The 20,488-nt window shown below is 34.8% G+C and overlaps 1 protein-coding gene across 1 annotated transcript; it reads right to left on the bottom strand.

Annotated features, from left to right (window-relative positions):
- Positions 1–126: 126 nt before the first annotated feature.
- On the bottom strand, positions 127–5,848 carry LOTGIDRAFT_107712 (hypothetical protein; the record flags this gene model as incomplete). Its single annotated transcript, XM_009065630.1, has 9 exons — positions 127–321; positions 1,123–1,364; positions 2,750–2,882; positions 3,045–3,194; positions 3,457–3,593; positions 4,010–4,105; positions 4,583–4,670; positions 5,052–5,285; positions 5,627–5,848. 9 exons carry the CDS (start codon positions 5,846–5,848, stop codon positions 127–129), a joined length of 1,497 nt encoding a protein of 498 aa, XP_009063878.1.
- Positions 5,849–20,488: the final 14,640 nt, after the last annotated feature.

The raw sequence follows: 20,488 nt of genomic DNA on the forward strand, positions 1-20,488 counted from the left end.
TTAAGACTTTTCTTTGATATGTCTTTCTATATTCAACACGAAAGATAAATTCTACAGCGGATAATTTGATACACGTGTGTGCGACTTTATGACCATATGACATTTTAAACAATTCTAATTCAGGACTCAAGCGTTAAGGTCCTTTCTAAGCGTTTCTGGTTTTTTATATGGCAAGTCAGATAAAGGAATTTCTTCTTCTATTCTCAGAGGATAACCCCATTTCTGAATTTCACCTTCAGCGAAAATAATATAAAATACAGCTGCCGAAATAAAAATACCACCAGCAATGTAAAATGATACTTGCCATTCATCTCTTGTCCCCTAAAATTAAATACAGAAAAATCCTTGTTAAATAAGAATAACACTTCAGATAGCAGAATTCCATTAATTTTGATTGGTCGAGAGATTGATCAATTGGGCTCATCGGAACAAAATATATGTATAAAGATCCTATGGATAGCTGCTAACCTATACCCAACATGTGAGGCGCTAGCTTATTAGTAGTTTCGGGAGATGTAAATAGGCTTCAATAACGGGAATATCGGTTTGTCTGCTATTAAGTGCGGAATCAACGGCTCGTGGCATTGCCATCAGATATTTAAAAGTAGTGTTATTTTGCAACAAGAGATAAGCTCATCTATTTTGGCGGTGCTTTTCTACAGGATCATGACCTCTGTTAACTGTATAGCCTGCATCAAGTTTTGTTTTATTCCTCATTTCAATTATAGTAGATGAAGGGTTATCACGATATAGAGTAAAAGTGCGTTTAATAAGAGTAACCCAAGGTCAAAACCGCGGTTTTAGACTTCACGCAAGTTCACTTATGTTGAATTTATTTTACCGAACTTGATTTTGGTAGATAATATTACTAAATTTTAAGTAAATTGTTATTATTTTGATAGTAAAAAGTTGTTTATGATAATTGCTAATAAAATGAGTTTTAATTGTTATTAGTTGAGATTCTGAATAACGTTATTCATCATAAGCAAGGTTCCATAATGCTCGGAGTCAGTCCAAGTCATTGTTGGAAATTTGTCGACAGGTACATGCCTCGAGACTAAATTCCTTTTTGACCATGAATTGGTACTCGAATAGTCCTACATTAATACAGAAATAACTTACATGAGGTGTGAGAACTCCGACTACGTATGGTGCTATGACTCCGGGCAAAGTTGCCAAAGAATTTGATATGCCTAAAATTGTACCAGCATATGCTGGAGCAATATCAGTAGGGTTGATGAAAAATCCACTCAAACTAAATCCTTCTACAGCAACGGCAATTGTTACGAGTGCAACTGCGATAATTTGCTGATCACATCCAATATAACTTAAGCCTATTAAAAACACTGCAGTACCAATCGCACCTTTAAAATAAGAACAAGATGCTCTAGATATGAGTGTGGGCGCCGCGGTTGCTCAGTGAGTTAGACGCCTGCTCGCTAACCTGAAGTTCCAAGGTTCATTCCCGGATTATGTCGAGTTAATACCCTCGGATTTTTCAACCCGGTTCCCACTTGTCAGTGATGCAGGTAAGAGAGGCTGATATGCAAAAAGCGTCTAGTAGTTCGGATGGGATAATAAACCGAGGCCCTGTGTGCTACAGGCTAGTCTACAATAGGACGTAAAACTCCACTCATTTCATTTAGATATGAGTGTGTTGGTAGAATCGGACGGTGATATATTGAATCTAGAGCTGGTTCAATATCATGTTCCTTTAGCAACAGTGTACATCTTACCGTTGCTTTCACAATCTTATGTTTTCGTCTGTGATATTGGTTAGTAGAAAATTTACTTCTCGACCAAAAAGACTCCTTCTAGCAAGATATCACTAGAAGATGCAAGACTTTAGTACCAAATTTACTTGCTAATAACTATATCTCAAAGTTCACGGTTGGAAAATAGTCATAAAGTGCCAAAGAGATACGTTAGTATATAGAAAATTGTTTTTTTTTAAATCTTCTACAATCTTTACACCTCTAAATATCCACATTTATTCGAAATGACTCATGAATTAGAAATTTGACAAAGCAAGTACGTTTACACAAATGAGTTATGTCTCCTCCCATTTCGCCATTACCGGTAATCCCACATGAAACCTTTCAAAATAATTTAAGATGAAAGGAAGAGTTAAAGTTTTTATTTGCTTTTTATATTAAGGACACGTGTTAAAACCGTTCTGTCAAATTTAAAACCGATCGCGCATCGAGAAAGGGGTTGAAGCGAAACTACAACCGTTTCCAATGATTCAATGAATGCCGCCATTTTCAATCACTACTCCCAACGAGATTCTTGATTGTATAATTTGAATGACGACGTATGGTCTACCAAGGGAGGTTATTGTTCTCTAATGATGAGAATATGAGACTGAGGAAACAACTGTAAGATATGATAAACATCGTGCACCAATGCTTAAGGAACGTTGTAAAGCACGAGAAAATTGAATCGTATTTGTAAGGTTTAAAGTAACTGAATTTAAATGACAAATGCCAATTGATATTACTATGGAAAGGCCAAAGGTTATGGATCCGAAGAAACGATTTTTGCCCAGCACACTAACTGTTGCCTGCATTCGAAACTCTGTCAATATGTTCCGAACCATACGTAATTTCCCACTTGTCCCAGATCTTGTGTATATAATCCTATGCAAGAAATTTCATAAAAATTCGACAAAAACTATGGTGGACGATCAGACGGGCAACGGCAATATACGTCCACATTTGTCCGTATAAAAGCATTTTATCAAATTTACCCACTGCTGTCATAAGTTTGCGTGTATTAACAACAGACAATATCTGGTTGGCTGTCATAAAATCCGAGATAACACCACCAAACATCCAGACGATCCATAAACTTAAAAACGGTAGCATTGAGAAAATCCCATTCTGAAATGAAAGGAAAAATAGAATGATTCGTTCGAAAGTTAGAATACAATTAAATTGGATTTTCGACTTAAAACATAACAATATGTGTTTCTTTTGATCTAACTATGATCTAAGCATTTTAAGAATTCAAAATATAAAAATGAATAAATATTTTAGACTTACCGATTGAATGTCAAATTTCAAAACCTCTTTCATATATGTAGGTAATTGAGTAACAAGCATATAATGTCCATAGTTCATCAAAAAATGTGTCACTATTATAGCCCAGGTTGCTGTCGATGTCATTATAGATTTCCAGGGTATAACCATTTTCTGAAGCTAAGTAAAGAACGTTTCCCTCAATTTCACGAGTTTTTAAGAAAATTATAACCATTTCATTATAATTTAATCTTATTAACTCCTTTTACAGCCATTTCACCTTTAAAAAGTATCTTTAATAATTCTATGCTCTTCAAGGTAGAAAAGGTTGGAGTTGTGTCTTAACATTTGATTTTAGATTACTACATCCAAAATTAAGCTTGACCTTATCCAATAGTGCATATGTCATAAATTGACATCTTTCAACTCTACCTACCTTTTTATTTTTCTTGTTGGCTAGACCAAGTGATAATTGAATGTATTTCAGTTCAGCTTCTGTTATCGTCGGATGCTCTTGAGGAGAGTTAGAAGCAAAAAAATACCATGCAACTGTCCAAACAAATGTGCAGATTCCTAATAATAAATCGAAGTAAGTAATTCATATGGTGAATAATATAAAAGGCAATTGTCAAAAGATTTGGAAAAGATCTAGTTTTGAAGGCAGACAAGATTGCTCAATAAATTAAGAAATGTTAAAGATATTCATCAGAGGATTTTGAGACATGACAAATGGTATTAATTGTAATCAAGTCGTCAAGTTTCAGTTTCAGTAATAATAAAAATTCAGAAGCCACGGACGTTTGAAAAGGAAACCAAAAGTTTGTATTGCGTCCACGATATACATACGGATACTATAAACAATATTTTATATCCTAATTCTGAAAACCCACCATTCAGTTATTCAAACATGTTGTAAAGAGTCACAATTATATTTTGGCTCAATTAAAATATAAAAACAGCTCAAGTAGTTTTATCAGTCATTTACGTACCAATAACATAAAATACAGATGGCCAACCGCCATCAAATCCGTATTTACATAGAAATCCACCAAAGGGGAACATAGCGGCCACTCCGAGCGCAGAGCCTAGATCATACAAAGAAAAAAAACAAAAGGAAATGTTTACCTGCTTCCCATCACAGATATTACAAAGTGAGTAGTATTTCAGATTTGTATCATGAAAAAAGCTTTAAAATTATTATGGATATGCTTTTATTGTGCACGTGTTCGCGCATGTGAGTAATTTTAACAAATGTCATTTACGAAAATAAAGAGAAAACCACATGAGGACCTAAATCTTTGGAACAATTAATAAATAAGAGTTACAAAAATTACCCAGGGATAAAAAAAAAAACACTAATATTTTTTTGCCGCATTTTGATGCATAACTACAGGTTTCAAAAAATTTGGTTTACATTTCCCAGGTTAACCAAACGCATTTAGAGTTGAATTGGGGAAAGAGACTTATTAAACGTCTCCAACATTCGGACGGAGAACAAGACGAAAACTGGCTAATACGTCCTAAAAATCCATCTTTAATGGTAAAACACCACAATGTCTGACCTGAGAAAGTAAAACCAAAAATTCGACTTTTTTCACTTGGTGGAATCCAGTTGGTTAATACCACTTGTAATGACGGATATATAGGACACTGAAAAAATTTCAAACAAAAATAAAAGACTAAACTCGCTTCATTTTATTTTATTTCAGGTCAACAAAAACCGATTGAGACTAGTGGAATGATAACATTGTAGGGACAGACCTCTTGATTTTTTTGCTACAAAGTGTTCAAATTTGCTTCTGAGTTAACAGTCATGCCATTTTAATGTTACGGCATAAAAGACGTATTCCTTGCCTTCAATTACTTGTCGATATTGGTATTGACTTCAATAATAATTCCTTCAAGTTTCCTTACTTTGATCTATTGTATATCTATTTTTGTACAACTGTTAACTTCCGATAAAGAAGGATGAAACGTCTTTGTATGCTTCATTGACCCGACCACTGAACAACAGAATGATAAACATATTACCTGGAAAAGTCCTAGAGCGATTCGTAGGCAGATAAATAAATAAGGACTTGTTCTGGCACAAATTGGACTGACTAAACATATGATAGTTGTAATAGAGCAAGCTACCGAAAGGACTCGTTTGACACCATATCTTTCACATATCCAACCGGAAGATGACTGTAGAACACAATACCCCCAAAAGAAGGCTCCGAGTATTAAGCCCTGTAATTGTTTGTCCCAGTCGAATTCCCCTTTCTGAAATGAAAATCTTGGATAAACATTTAATCACAAAAATGATCATCTCGCTCCTTTTTCTTCGGGTTTATATTTCTTCGGTTTTAAGATACTTCTATAAATTTGATCATTTTTCATTCACTTTGAAATATAGTTATGGTATTTGAATCTGAAGAAATGGAAAATGGTTGTAACTTTCCCTTGATGAAATTAAGTATATTTTAGATTTTTGAAATAATCGATCATATTGGAGTATCTTAGACAGAAACATCCAATATGTCGTGTAAACAACATCTTGAAAAAACTGGACATTAAATATTGAATGTTATATGTAGTTAATTTACCGAATCTCTCTCCTCTACTAAGTTGGAACATTCGTGAGTATTGACATTCAGTGCCCTAGTATGAGTTATATTTACTACATCTTGACTGTGATCTACCATTGATACAATCGCTATACTGAGATTAAATCTAGAGGCTTGGATCAATAAGCAACAAAAGAAACACAGTACTGCCAATATAAACCTCTTTGATGCCAAGAATGGTGCTGCAAGAGAAAAACAAAAAGCTAGATACACTTTCATTTCAAAATAGTCCCATAAAAGTTTTGGAGATAATGACTATGTATAGCAAATGACAATCGAATCGAATCAAGAACCAAATGAAAACTCCAATGATTTGAGCGATTTAATCAGAATGTTCTTAGGCGTCTTAAGACCCTCAATCGGTCCAAATATTTTATCAAATGAAAACGCAAACTTTTCGTTTTACCAACCACGAGTGTCGGCGTATCTGGGCATTGTCTATTTTCTCTTGACTTCTATTATTTTGCAATATTATTTTGTTATACATTTTTTTTTGTTGTATCAAGATTTATATTGAAAAACTGTCAACGCTGTGTCTTTTGGTAAAGTAATTATTAATATCCAGTTGCAAGAAATCAACTAATGAGAAAAATAAAATAAAAAACAACATAATATAAATGATTGGATTGAAATGTTTTTAACAGATTGATAAGTCAACGAAACCTATACAACAAATGGCAAACGTATTGTTTTCGGTTATCAAAGTTGCACAAAGTCAGGTGAGATATAAAAACTGGGCTGTCAACTTTACAATGCAAATTGAAAACCACTGCAAATCCAATATCATTCACATTAGTAGCGCGTGAGCTTCAATCCAGGCGAATACTCTCCGACGCACAAAAAAGTTAGTCGTCTGATAAAGTCAGGAGGGATAGCTAAAGTTACGCGATAAGACGATATTATCGAAAAAAAAAATCGATATGAGAAAAAAACCGGACGATACGATATGGCATTTTTCCTATACCAGTATACCTTTGCGATAATTTCGCGATATCAGACGTAAAAAAGATGATATGAGATTTTGGCAGGAGCTCAAATAAACTTTTACCAACCTCGTCAAAATATATATAATCTGTAAATGACATTTAGAAGTAGATAGAACATTAAATAAATAAGAACACTTATATGGATATACTACTCCTTCTTATAATTTTTGCAACGTTTCAATTCACATACAGGAATCTTAATCAAACACAAAATAATAATGATTATTGGTTATTATTTTGTGCTTGATAAAGATTCCTGTATGTGAATATCATTATTATTTTGTGCTTGATAAAGATTCCTGTATGTGAATATCATTATTATTTTGTGCTTGATAAAGATTCCTGTATGTGAATATCATTATTATTTTGTGCTTGATAAAGATTCCTGTATGTGAATATCATTATTATTTTGTGCTTGATAAAGATTCCTGTATGTGAATATCATTATTATTTTGTGCTTGATAAAGATTCCTGTATGTGAATTGAAACGTTGCAATTATTAAACGAAGGGATAGGAATCTATAATTGTGTTATTTATCTAATATATATAAATATAATTTTATACTGATCAGTTTGGGGATTATATTTGATAAAATGGACCAAAATGACTGTTTTGAAAACGTTTATAAAATATAACATGTGATTTTCACTCTTTAGAGATTTTACCACCACAATGAAAAGTGATCGGGTATAATCCGTTACACCGTTATGGTGTAAATTGGGGGGACAAGTTTCGGATTTTCTCTTTATTTTTTGTTTAAATTCAGTTCTAAAGTGGTAAAGTTTCTTGTGGCCTTCAGTTTATAAACAGCCTGTAACATGGTCAATGACTTATCTGGGGGACTTAACATTCTTGCCTACATCAGTAATAAGACAAGCCATGAGATTTCCCTGCCTTGAAAGCACATCCGCGTAAAAACCACGGTGGACGTTAAGGCATGTTAAAAGAATTGCCCATCAATTAATGTTACTGGAACAGTACTAAAACAAATACATTTACCAACTTCATACGTTTGGCAGAATTCTTCAAAGTTTATAAGAGATATTTTAGGAACATACCTTTTGAGTCAATGATTAACTGTGGTGACGAATCTGTGACAATATTATGTGGTAATTCAAATGCTGAACCTCTCCATTGACTATGAACTGATCCGATACTATGGGATGACTCCGACAAGCTGCTTGGCGAATTCAACTGATGCCTTCAAAATATATTAAATAGCTTGTCAGGTACATACGTCCACTGGCGTTTATCAAAAAAAGAAGTTTCATCAAGAACTATTGACTCCATCATGTGAACATGCGATATCTGAACCGAATTGTCAAGTTCAGTGCCTAACTCGGCTTCTGCAAGTCGAGGTCAAAAACTTAAAGTCCGTCAAATTATTGTTAATTTCAAACTTGATCAAGATTTCATAATTGGATACAGATAATACAATGAACAAAATAAAACACGATGCTTTTTTAATCTGTCTAGCTGAATGACAATTCTATTATACAAAATATATTTCACTGATACATGAATATAAAGTCCTGATATATAATAGCGTAAACATGAAGAGTAATAGTGCAGGTACACGAACGGTCGTTGTCCACTGTGTCGATAATCATGCAATTGAACGCTAAATGAATCTGATTGACGCTATGTCTTGCAGACGATAAAAGAATCGGCGACAGAAATCGAACTGGTTTGATATTATACATCCTGTCGGCAACGCGATGATTCGCGTCGGCCACAAAGATTGCACGTGTGCCCGCAACATTACTGAGGGGTATCGTGGGTCATCAAATTGACCAAGATTTCTCACTGTTCACATACAATTCTAATCAAGTAAAAACTATTGCCCCACACGTGTCTACTAGACAATAGAAACGTTTTTGCTACGTCAAAGGCAACAATCCAAAAACCTTAATAACCTATTAATACCAAAATTGTGATATTATGTCGATATATACATGCACACTGAGTTTGATCGAAATCAGTTAACAATCGCAGTCTCTATCGGGTCAACGAGGTTCATGAAACGACGGACGGAAAGTGACGACGGTATTATACGTCTAAATTTCGATAATTATCTTCTATGTACGAAGTTGTGCAATGAACTATGAGTATCTGTAGCGAAAGATGCCTCGTGTTCACAGTGCTAAAATTGAACTATACGAGTTCAATGAGTATGATTAGTGACGGGCAATCGGAAGAAAATAATAATCGATTATGTAACCGATTTATAATCGAAACCCGCCACACTTAATGAAGATGTACATGATTAAAGGCTTTATAAATTAATTTCATAGTTGTTTTGCAAATTATGATAGGTTTGATGCAGGTAATTACACTGCAAGTCAACACTCTAAGAAAAAAATTACATATTATTTGCATACCAGTTTTTGCTCCACGGACCGAAATTGCATACGAGTTTAACAATGTATGGAATATTAGCACTTTTTTTTCACGATGTAGAAGTCTTACTTTATATTAAGTATTTTTAATAAAAGTTATACAGTAGTATAGTTGAAGTGTAATGTTAATTTTAATACAAAAAATAAATACAACAGAAGTGTAGCCTTTATTTAACCTCAAATGTCGTCTTATCTCCATGCGAAGTTGTTATTATTTTGTTACAAATAGAAGTGTCATATTTCAATCGTGAAATGATGAAGCATGAGTTTTTGCAAATAGGCCATATCTATGCTGTTCTTCTCTACCTCTCCGAAATGTCGTCTGCTATATCTCAAATCAGCGCAATCTGTGACTACGATACCATTTATAATAATAATCATGCCTCATTTGTTTCTATGCCGAATCTAAGACTTGTCCTCGAGAAAAATTAATCAAAGGTGTGACAAATTATCAGGATCTCATTGTTTTAGTCACCAAATCGTGTAATCAGTTAAGTTTAATTTATTATCAGATTTTTGTTTTATTATCAACACAAAACGAACAAAAAACAACATGATTGACTTTTTATATTGTTTGCCGATGTCGCCAACTTTCAATTGGGAATCGATTAGTGGACTTTCAACGGCCGATAATAGATTGTCGCCGACAACCGGAACATCACTAAGTATGATTATCATTTCAAATACACTCATTGCCATTGAATATGAATAGATAATATTTTTTTTTTATCAAATTATGTCTAACATTTACAAGACCTCCACATTTAATCAAGAATATATATTTAATTATCACATTATTGTATTATTATTTCGAGCCAGGTCAATCCTACTTACAATAAATTTACAGTATATCTTGTCCAGGACATTTTGTTCGACACTATGTGAAGATTACAAATGTAAGCAGACGAAATGGTTCTCTGTTGTGCATAGTAAGTACAAAAAGATGAATTGATGAGCTCAACTTTTCTTACTTGACCCATTCTGATTAAATTAACGTAGATACATACCATTTGTCAGAGGCCATTTCTTTTCGTACGATGGTTGTTCAATAAGCTTAAAATGTTTTATCAGCAAGTATAATATTTTAGTCCCACTTATCGGTGGTAGATAAGATTTGTCAACAATACAATCAACTTAATTTTGAGCGGGAAATCCATGAAAAAATCAAAACTCCAGCCTAATTTTGATGTCCATGTACATCAATTAGTCGATAAATGACTATTCCATTTGACCATGCCTTCGTTGTGGGTAACATTTCTACTTGCAGACTTACTCTTGTTCCGAAATACAATGTTAGTCTCAGAGAAGTTCTTATCTCTATGCCCCCGTATATTCGGCACGAGTTGGAGAACTATCCAGTTTAAACACCAGCCGAGTTACTTGTACCATCATTCTGACCATCATTCTGCTTATCTGTTGTATCATACAGTTCGTAAACTAATACTCAACGCCAACCCTAGCTACTGTAACTTGGACCCTATTCCATCACTGTGATGTACCTAGAGCAAGTTAAAGCTATTGTCCAGTCAACAACCTTTCATTCTTATCTAAAGTTGTTGAACAGGCTTCATCAAACATGCCAGAGTGCTTACAGGTCAAATTACAGCACAGAAACTTTAAAGATCTACAATGATATTATTCAGAACTTTGAACGCCAAAAGTTGTAACCCGTTGTCGCCATTGATTTGAGTGCTGCCTTTGATACTGTAAATCACTATCTGCAGCTGGATACGCTCCAGAATTGTTTTGGTGTCGGAGAAAATGTGGAAAATGGAATTGATTCTTACCTGCCTGTAAGAAGCATTGAAGTTCATATTAACAATGCTAATTTTGTCGTTCAACCAATAAACTTAACGAAGTAATAACGGCCCGGTTTATTTCACCTGCTTCTCCAGTAATTTAGGAATTTGTGTTGTGTCGACAAGGAATTTAATCTTGTTGGATATGCCCTTATGACCGTGATGTGTCCGGAAGTTTTGATGCAGGTAATTTATCAGAGGAGGCTAAAACCATGCAACACATGTCTGATACGATGGATTCAATCAAGTAATGGATGGTGGAGAATCAGCTCAAAATATATGATTTTCATTTGGAATATATCATATTTGGAAGCATTCGTTTGACGCTGAAATGTGTGACGTCTATAATAAAAGTTGGTGGTGTGAGTGTAAATCGCCCAGAATGCATAAAGTATTTTAAAGGCTACAAAAATAACGCAATAGACAATTATAAAAGAACAGGTAGGCTAACAAGCAAGATGCTATGATTAGTCGTCTGGTATAGGGTTTGAGTAAACGTAAATGGAAACCTGTGAAGAGCCAGAATCGAATTCGAATTTGTTTCCTATGCAAACAAGGGTTTTGCGGACCTTGCTTGTTTGAGATGACAAATCTTAAACTACAAATTGCGTAAATGTTATTATTCAAATTGAAGATTAATGATGATAACAATATGCAAATAAATTGTAATGCATTTTAAATATAACAAAAGAATTTAAACTATACACAAAGATGGGACATTAAATTCCGCCAAAGACCCACCCATTCAAGGTCCGCAAAAAAACTCAGAACACACACCAAAAAAAGGAGATATTGACCAGCCTGACGCTGACGTCTTAAAAGGGTGCAATTATTCAAACCTATAACTAGCGAAATCTTTCAAAACATCAGTAACAAAATATGTTAAATTCTAAATAAAAAAAAAAAAATAATAAAATAAAATATTATGGCATATTATACTTACAACAAGTAGCGGAGCACATTTGGTCACTGGACATCGATGCCACCCAGGAAAAACTGATATTGTACTCTGAAACCCGTGCTTGTATTATGTAATGTAAAGAGACCCTACAAAGCTTGCGTTGAGCGAATGAACACTTTGATACCACATAACATTATTAGCTGGATTGCATTACCAAACCTACATAGTGTGGAACAAAGTTTTCTTTCAAAATGGAATATTGTGACTGAACTTCCTATTTGACGTAAAAGCTATGGAACTTATAGACACATTTACTATTAATAAAATCAAAAGTTCAGGCTAACCCTGGCACTTGAGACTGCAATGATAACTTTAGTAGATTAGGAACACGAATATAATTTCGTACTACTGATGAATTCCATCGGCCGAACCTACCAATGGCGTCCTCTGAATGACCGTCCATAAACACACTACTCGCGGCGCCGAATTCTAAACGAATGCGATTTTTCTATTTTGTTGTTATGAAAGAATACGAAATTGGGAATCCATCCATGAATTGAAAGATAGCTTGCCAGGCAAGGTAATATACGCCCACTAGCAGCTTTGATTTTGAATAAAAATAATATTTAGCAGTACAGTAACAATCAACAGTATGAAATATTCAACCTTCAGTCATACACTTCTTTTGAACTCTTTAGGGCGATACTGAATAATATTGAGTATGAGTTATTGCCCTTGTTCTTGAAAACGTGTTCAATTTTTAGCTCGTGAAAACTCTAGAAGGCAAATATTCAATCTTCAGCACGGGGCTGAATAATAAAACCAGGTTTTGTCAAAATCCAGCAAGAATCATGCATATTAGTGTTTAAGGGCTAAATTTGAAAGCGTTTTCAAGAACAAGGGCAATAACTCATACTAAAAATTCTTCTGATTTTCAATAGGGTTCATCGTTTAGTGATTACGAACATTCACGCCAAGTTTCATCAAAATCCGTCAAGAATTGTGCCTTAGAGTGATTACGAGCTAAAAATTGAACACGTTTTCAATAGCAAGGGCAATAGCTCATACTAAATGTTTTTCGATTTTTCTGATTTTCAATAGGGTTCATCCTTGGATTATAACAAACACTCATGTCAAGTTTCATCAATATCCACCAAGGATTGTGCCATCTAGAGGGTTTACGAGCTAAAAATTGAACGCGTTTTCAAGAACAAGGGCAATAACTCATACTAAATATTTTTCGATTCTTCTGATTTTTAATAGGGTTCATCCTTGGGTGATTACGTACACTCATGCCAAGTTTCGTTAAAATCCGTCAAGAATTGTGTCTTGTAGAGTGTTTACGAGCAATTGTGGACCGACGGACATGGGTGACGGCAATATACGCCCCCCATTTCATGTGGGCGTATAAAAAGTGGGCCACTTTCATGGGAATATGTAATTTAACAAGTATGTAAACAGTAAATTAATGCTTAAAGTTACGTAAATTAAGTTTTAAACCAACAGGTTTATCACCTGTATACTCAAACTGAATATCCGAGACTTGAATTATCACGGATCCTTGTTTGATTTCAAGCATATTTCACCCATACGGAGAAAGACTGAGAATAAAAATGGTAGTCCAATAGATGCCACAAGAGAAGAACAGTTATTAAGGGGCTACAAACAACAATTCCGATCTTGCCGGACCAGCTAGAAAGAAATCGTCTATCATTTGGCTAACATGGACACCATATTTATTGCTCATAATCCAGTGCAAAGCGGAACTAAACCGTTCAAAGATCTGACAACCTTCACTAAAACCCTTGGGCAGACATATATCAAAATAATAGTTTAAATCTTTGCCATTTCGAATGGTGAAACCCAGTAACTCGTAATCGGAAGGATGGATTGGTATCTAACGATAAGCATCGAGAATATCGCTTTTGACCATGAGACACCCGCGACACAACATTTTGACATTAGAAATAACGTCATCAATATAATCATATGGAACTATCGTGAAGCATTTGTCATTCGGAAATGAAAGATCGTGAATGATTCTTGTCACCACACTTCAGACAGAGATGATTCTACAAACACTTTCTGCCAAATACAGGATGTTAGCTTGTCTGCCACATGGGCAGATATACTCAGATTATAAGAATGTATAGAGTTAGAAGTCCAGCGTGCCAAACTCTGTCAAAAGCTTTGCTGATGTCGCAGAATACTGCCCTTGTATATATTTGCTCATCATGGCTTGCCAGAAAAAGTGTGAAAGTTGATAGACTGTTGAGTGTCCGTGTAAAAACCCGCTTTGTACGTAATAACTGAATGTTTCTGCAAGAAGTTAAAGACATGTTTGTAGATGCATTTCTCGAATATCTTTACTACCATACTTAAAAGTGATACTGGTATGTAATATGTGCAGTTTGATGGGTCGCCTTTCCTATTCAAGTATTGTAGTAACATTAGCTGATTTCCAGATGAAAGGTACTCGTTTTAGAGAAAGGCTTAGGTTGAATAGATTACATAGTGGGAAACAGATTTCTGAGCAGATAGATTTTAGTAATTTTGCACTGATTCGGTCAGGACCGTTAGATTTTGAAGTATCAAGTGTTGATATTATGTCTTTAACTTCCTGAGGGGTGAGTTCAATGTGATTTAGTGAATTTTGCGTCTTGCTCGAGAGTAGGAAGTGGTGCATCAGTGCCGTCTATTGTGACTGGTTGATAAAAAAGTCATTCAAGCAGTTTGCTTTGTCCTTTGGAGTAAAGGATGGGATACCATTATTGACAAGTAGGGTAGTTGCCCTTTAGGTTTGTTGTTCTTCTTTACATATGAGTTAACAAGTTGCCATCAGCTCTTTTTCCCAAACTTGTTGTTCTCATTGATGTAATTGTCTAAATTTTCAAAGTATTCGCTCTTGCATTTTCTGACAAGTTTTATATAAGCATTCCTCAGTATAGGTACACATTTGGATTCCACAACCCAACTCGGTGTTTCCACAAAAAATATTTTCATAGTTTCCACTCGCTAATCTCTTGGAAATGAAAACATTTGTAGCTATCACCCAATCATTGTAACCAGAATCAGGCATATTACGCCTAGAAAAAAGCTGGCTGATAAACACACATTTAACCCCCATACCATCTCTCAAGAACCGACCAAAATACAGAATATCTCTGGCTAATATGACTCTGCTATAACCGAAATTACAGACCATCATTGGAACCGAGTTAGATTAGAACCAAATTGGCTCCCTTCATGACGTCTGTTATACTTGTGAAGTACATGTACGTCGTTACGTGATTTCAGACCGCCATAATCTTTCCAATCCACATCAAAACAGTTCTCATCTAGAGAGAAATTATTTGGGGATATGTTCAAATCTATGTAATCTGATAACCGCTTGATGTGACAAAATATTCTGATACTCTGCTTTGTTGAACATGCCATGCCGAAATGACCTGTAGCGATCTGTATTTAGAACACAACAAAAACCACGTGTTGGCTTAGTGTCTAATTAAATTCCAATTATAAACTGAATTGCTACTCTAAGACTTGAATTCCATGTGCAGTATGACACTTGATCATACATTCCATAAACTATCCAAATAAAAATATAAAATAATTAAATTAATACAATCAAAATTCAAATTTCTTTACGCCCTTGAAAAGTGGATTGCTTCAACAAAGTCACGATTAAAAAGGCCTAAAATGGGAAGTAACTCTGATATTCTAATAACTGATTATGCGGACGTAACTTAGTAACAATAGTTTCCAAACTACACAAATGTAATTATATTTCATAACTATGTATCTCTCAACATCTCAATGTAACTGTATAATCAGAAATGTCATGATTTTTTTTATTCTTTTATTTCATTAGTCCGAAAGTTCTGTTATTAAACATTTCGGTTGCCGTTATAAAGACGGTTTAAACCTAAAGGATAATGTGAACGGAAAAGTAGTTTGGTATAATTTGGTTATACCATGTTAAACATCAAACGGGTCATGGTCTCAAGCGGTGCTTCCCAACCTTTTGCAGCCTTCCTAAAACAATATACAAATTGTTAATCAACAGCAGAATGGTTTACCTTCATATAGACCTTATCTTGGTGTTAAAATGCACAATATTATATTAGGAGACAAATTAAATATAAAATGAATTCTTCACCAGACAAACTTTACAGAATACCACTTGAAACATAAAAATTTACAGTCACTATTGGCATCACAATACACATTAATAGTTCTCAACCTGTTTTTCTCTTAATCACTTCCAATAACTTCTACATCTATATTACAGCACACTACACACGCAGATACACATGACATGCCAGCTTTCTTGCAACTTCATTTCATGTTTTGACACGGCCTCTCCCCATCTTTACAGTTGCAACAAATTCCTGTCAGAAGGTTGCTTGGCGCAATACTATCAGAAAGCATCTTTGGTCTGAGTTTTCTGTTGGAATTTACCACAACTTGAAGGTGATATTTCATCTTCTGTTGGTTGAAGGCGGTCAGGGTCGATTTTTCCCTTGATTGCTTGTTACTTGAACTTGATATAACGAGATTTTTCAAAGGGTGTATCTCCACAGCCAAATGTTATTTGAAATATAAAATATTGCTTTGCACTTGACATTTGCTCTAAGTCATTGAGTCTATTCGCCATCACTTTCGCTCATCATGTGTTTGACCAGCGCAGCACCAGAGCCTTGGAGAAGGATACACTTTTCAAGATGTATTTTACTGTTATAGGTCCATAGGCTACTTCCATTGCTTCTGCTAAACCACTACTTTCCATGACGTACCCAAGATTACTCTTCAGGAAAGAAATCCTCCAATCCTCACAACAATTTGCCATGCTTTAATGAACAGAGGCAAATCAAATGTTACTATTGCTGGTATTGGTTTGTTTCTTTTTCATGATGGCTGTATATAACGTCTGCATGTCATTAGGATTCGCATTGATGATGCGCAAAAACTCAATGGAAGATTTCGTATGATAAACCGTTGTAATTCTGAACCCCATGAAGTCAGAATGAATGGTTCTTCCATCTACCCATGTAGTCGTATACAGATTCATCTGTAAAATTGACCTTTCTGGTATTTTGAGCTGGAGCTCTTCATATTTGGGCACTGTTGCAGTTTCGACCCCCTTCCCGTTTAGCTATCGATTTGGCAGAGGGGTACTTATAGATGTCCTGAATATTCACAGCAAATTTTAGACAGTTTTAATTTTCAAAGTGATGTACTGACTGAAATTTTCCCGTCGATATCGATATCGCGATCGGAAGTGATCGGGGTGCGATGCAGCAATAGGGGCATAGTGGCATGACTTTGGCGATTGATTTAACATAGTATGAGGTGTCTGATCGTTCTGAAAATTTCTGTGAGTAATCAAGTCATATTGCCACGTTTCGTGTCGATATCGCGATCGGGGGTGATGAAATATTCAACCTTCAGACTGCACTTCCTTTGAACTTTTTGATGCAATACTGAATAATACTACCAAGTTTCATCAAAATCTGTCAAGAATTGGGCCTTCTAGAGTGTTTACAGTCTAAAACTTGAAAGCATTTTAATGAACAAGGGCAATCACTCATACTAAATATTTTTTTGATTTTTCTGAATTTCGATTGTGCCTTCTAGAGTGTTTACGTGCTAAAAATTGAACGCATTTTCAAGAACAAGGGCAATTTCTATATTCGTCCAATTTTCAATAGGGTCCATTCTTGGGTGATTACTAACACTCATACTAATTTTCTTCTAAATCCGTCAAGAATTGTGCCTTATTGACTGTTTACAAGCTAAAAATTGAACGCATTTTCAAGAACAAGGACAATAACTCATATTAAATATTTTTTCAGTAGGATTTGTCCTTTGGTTATTATAAACACTCACACCAAGTTTCGTAAAAATCCTATCAGGAAACCAGCTCTATATCGTGTCCACATCCCCTTTTTAAAGAACAAGGGCTTTTTCGATTTGTCTGATTTTCAATAGGGTTCATCCACTCACACCAAGTAAAATTCATCAAGAAACCAGCTTTCGATCATATCCTTAACAATATTGTAGTTTTATTATAACCTCAGAGTTCCTCCCAATGCAATCTTGATTTCCATCGATGTGTCGTCTATGTATAGAAATATCGATAATACTACAGGGTTCGTGAGAGACTCCCGAACCCGAACCCGATGAGGAAATTCCACAGCTCCTGGAGATTTGCTTAAGTTGCAATGATTTTACATTTAATGGTAAAAGATATCTGCAAACTGCTATGGACAAGCGTTTCGCCCCTTCATATGCCAACCTTTTCATGGCTTAGTTGGGGCGTGCGCGGTATTACCCTAATATCCATTGTTTTATGGTCGTTTCCAAGATAACGTTTTCACTTATTCGATAGAACAGAATTAGGATTTCTTTGAAATTCTTAATAATCATCATCCATTCATGTAACTTACTGGTAATGTTAGTCACAAGAGCATTGAATTTCTATAGATACCGCGGTCTAGTGTTGTTCTAAAAACTAAAAGAGCGTGAGTACTCTTAACGATTTTTCAAAACATATAAATTTCAACCTTAGCAGAGATAGCAGCCAAGAACTGACTTCATGTCATGCCCTTGTTCTTGAAAACGTGTTCAATTTTTAGCTTGTGAAAACTTTAGAAGGCAAATATTCAATCTTCAGCGCGTGACTCACTGAATAATAAACCCAAGTTTTGTCAAAATCCAGCAAGAATCGTGCCTTTTAGTATTTAAGAGCTAAATTTGAAAGCGTTTTCAAGAATAAGGGCAGTAACTCTTACTAAATATTTTTCAATTCTTCTGATTTACAATAGAGTTCATCCTTGGGTGATTACGAACATTCACACCAAGTTTCATCAAAATCCGCCAAGAACTGTGCTCTCTAGAGTGATTACGAGCTATAATTGAACGCGTTCTTAAGAGCAAGGGCAATAATTCATACTAAATATTTTTCGATTTTTCTAAATTTCAATAGGCTTTATCCTTGGGTGATAACAAACACTCATGCCAAGTTTCGTCAAAATCCGTCAAGAATTGTCCCTTCTAGAGTGTTTACAAGCTAGAAATTGAACGCGTTTTCAAGAACAAGGACAGTAACTCATACTAAATATTTTTCGATTTTTCTGATTGTCAATAGGGTTTAATTTTGGTTGACAACAAACACTCATGCCAAGTTTCGTCAAAATCCATCAAGAATTGTGCCTTCTAGAGTGTTTTCGAGCTAAAAATTCAACGTGTTTTCAAGAACAAGGGCAATAACTCATACTAAATATTTTTCGATTCTTCTGATTTTCAATCGGGTTCATCCTTGGGTGATTACAAACACTCATGCCAAGTTTCGTGAAAATCCATCAATCCCTTCTAGAGTGTTTACGAGCAATTGTGGACGGACGGACGGACATGGGTGACGGTAATATACGCCCCCAATTTCATATACTTTAAAGGTATGTCTGCGAAGAAAAGATATCCGATTCAGGAGCATTTAACATGTGAAAGCTCTAATTTAATTTACTTAATTTCATGTACTTAATATGTAACAGAAACTAAAAATGAATAATTTACGCACTCGTTTCAATGCTCAAAGATCAAATTAAAGAAAGTTTACTTTATCCTTACCAACATTGAGCGCACAGATATTGCTCTGCCAGAAGATCTATGGTTTGAGACGCTTAGAACGATCGGACTCAATATTCATCATAATTATTCAATTAATGAAACCTGAATCATTGTATTCGTTGACCCCCAAAATCTACAAATAGACACCAGGAGGGGTTTATAGCTGACATTGATCCAGAAGTATTGACAATTATAACTTTTTGATGGTCGCCATTTTGATATTTAACATGGTGTAGCTACAGTTGTAGCTACTTTAAACTCTGAATCTTTGTATTTCTTTACCCCCAAAATGTACAACTAGACTAGGTTTATAGCTGACATAGATCCAGAAATATTGATAATTATAGATTTTTGATAGTCATCATTTAAAGTTTTCTGCAAATTAATTAAATTACCATCTAAGCGTATATAACTCATTTCCTGTCGCAAAATATTATTGAATATCAGTCTTACATGTACACTACAAAATTGTCCTTGAATGAGCGGGATTGTTGATTTTTCTGAAGACAACACAAAGTGACTGTATTGTTGACAAACTTTATCTACCACCGATAACTATGACATGTATATTTGCAGATAAAACATTTCAAGTTTATTGAACAGCCATCGTGCATAAAGAAATGGCGTCTGAAAAACGGTATGTATCTACGTTAATCTAATTTTAATTTAAAAGAATGCGTCAAGCATGCAAGTTCATCATTATATCCATATGCACTGAAGTACGTTGATGGCGCTGATCAAAGCATTGGTAATTTAAGCGACAAAAGTACCATTTCGACTTGTCGACGTTTGAAATCTTCACATATACAAAATTTGATAACAATGTTGTCAGTCATATTCAACGGCAATTAAGTATGTTTGATTATATACTGTACCTTTATGAAGTAGATTGAAACAATACTTCGACAATGATAAATAATCATCTTAGCATACCGCTGAAACATCAAGTCAGTATGGCTGCTCTCTGGCGCTTACAATATATAATACCTTGAATATGCGATCTACGACAATTTAAAATACTAAAACGTACTATACGTACACATAAATTATAATTATGAGTTTAATATTTTGGAAAAGTTGAAAAAAAAATCCAGACATATATTACCGTCGTCCACGTCTCACATAGACCCGATCTTGGTGATAC

This window comes from Lottia gigantea (assembly GCF_000327385.1).
Source record: "Lottia gigantea unplaced genomic scaffold LOTGIsca_7, whole genome shotgun sequence".
Lineage (NCBI taxonomy): Eukaryota > Metazoa > Mollusca > Gastropoda > Lottiidae > Lottia > Lottia gigantea.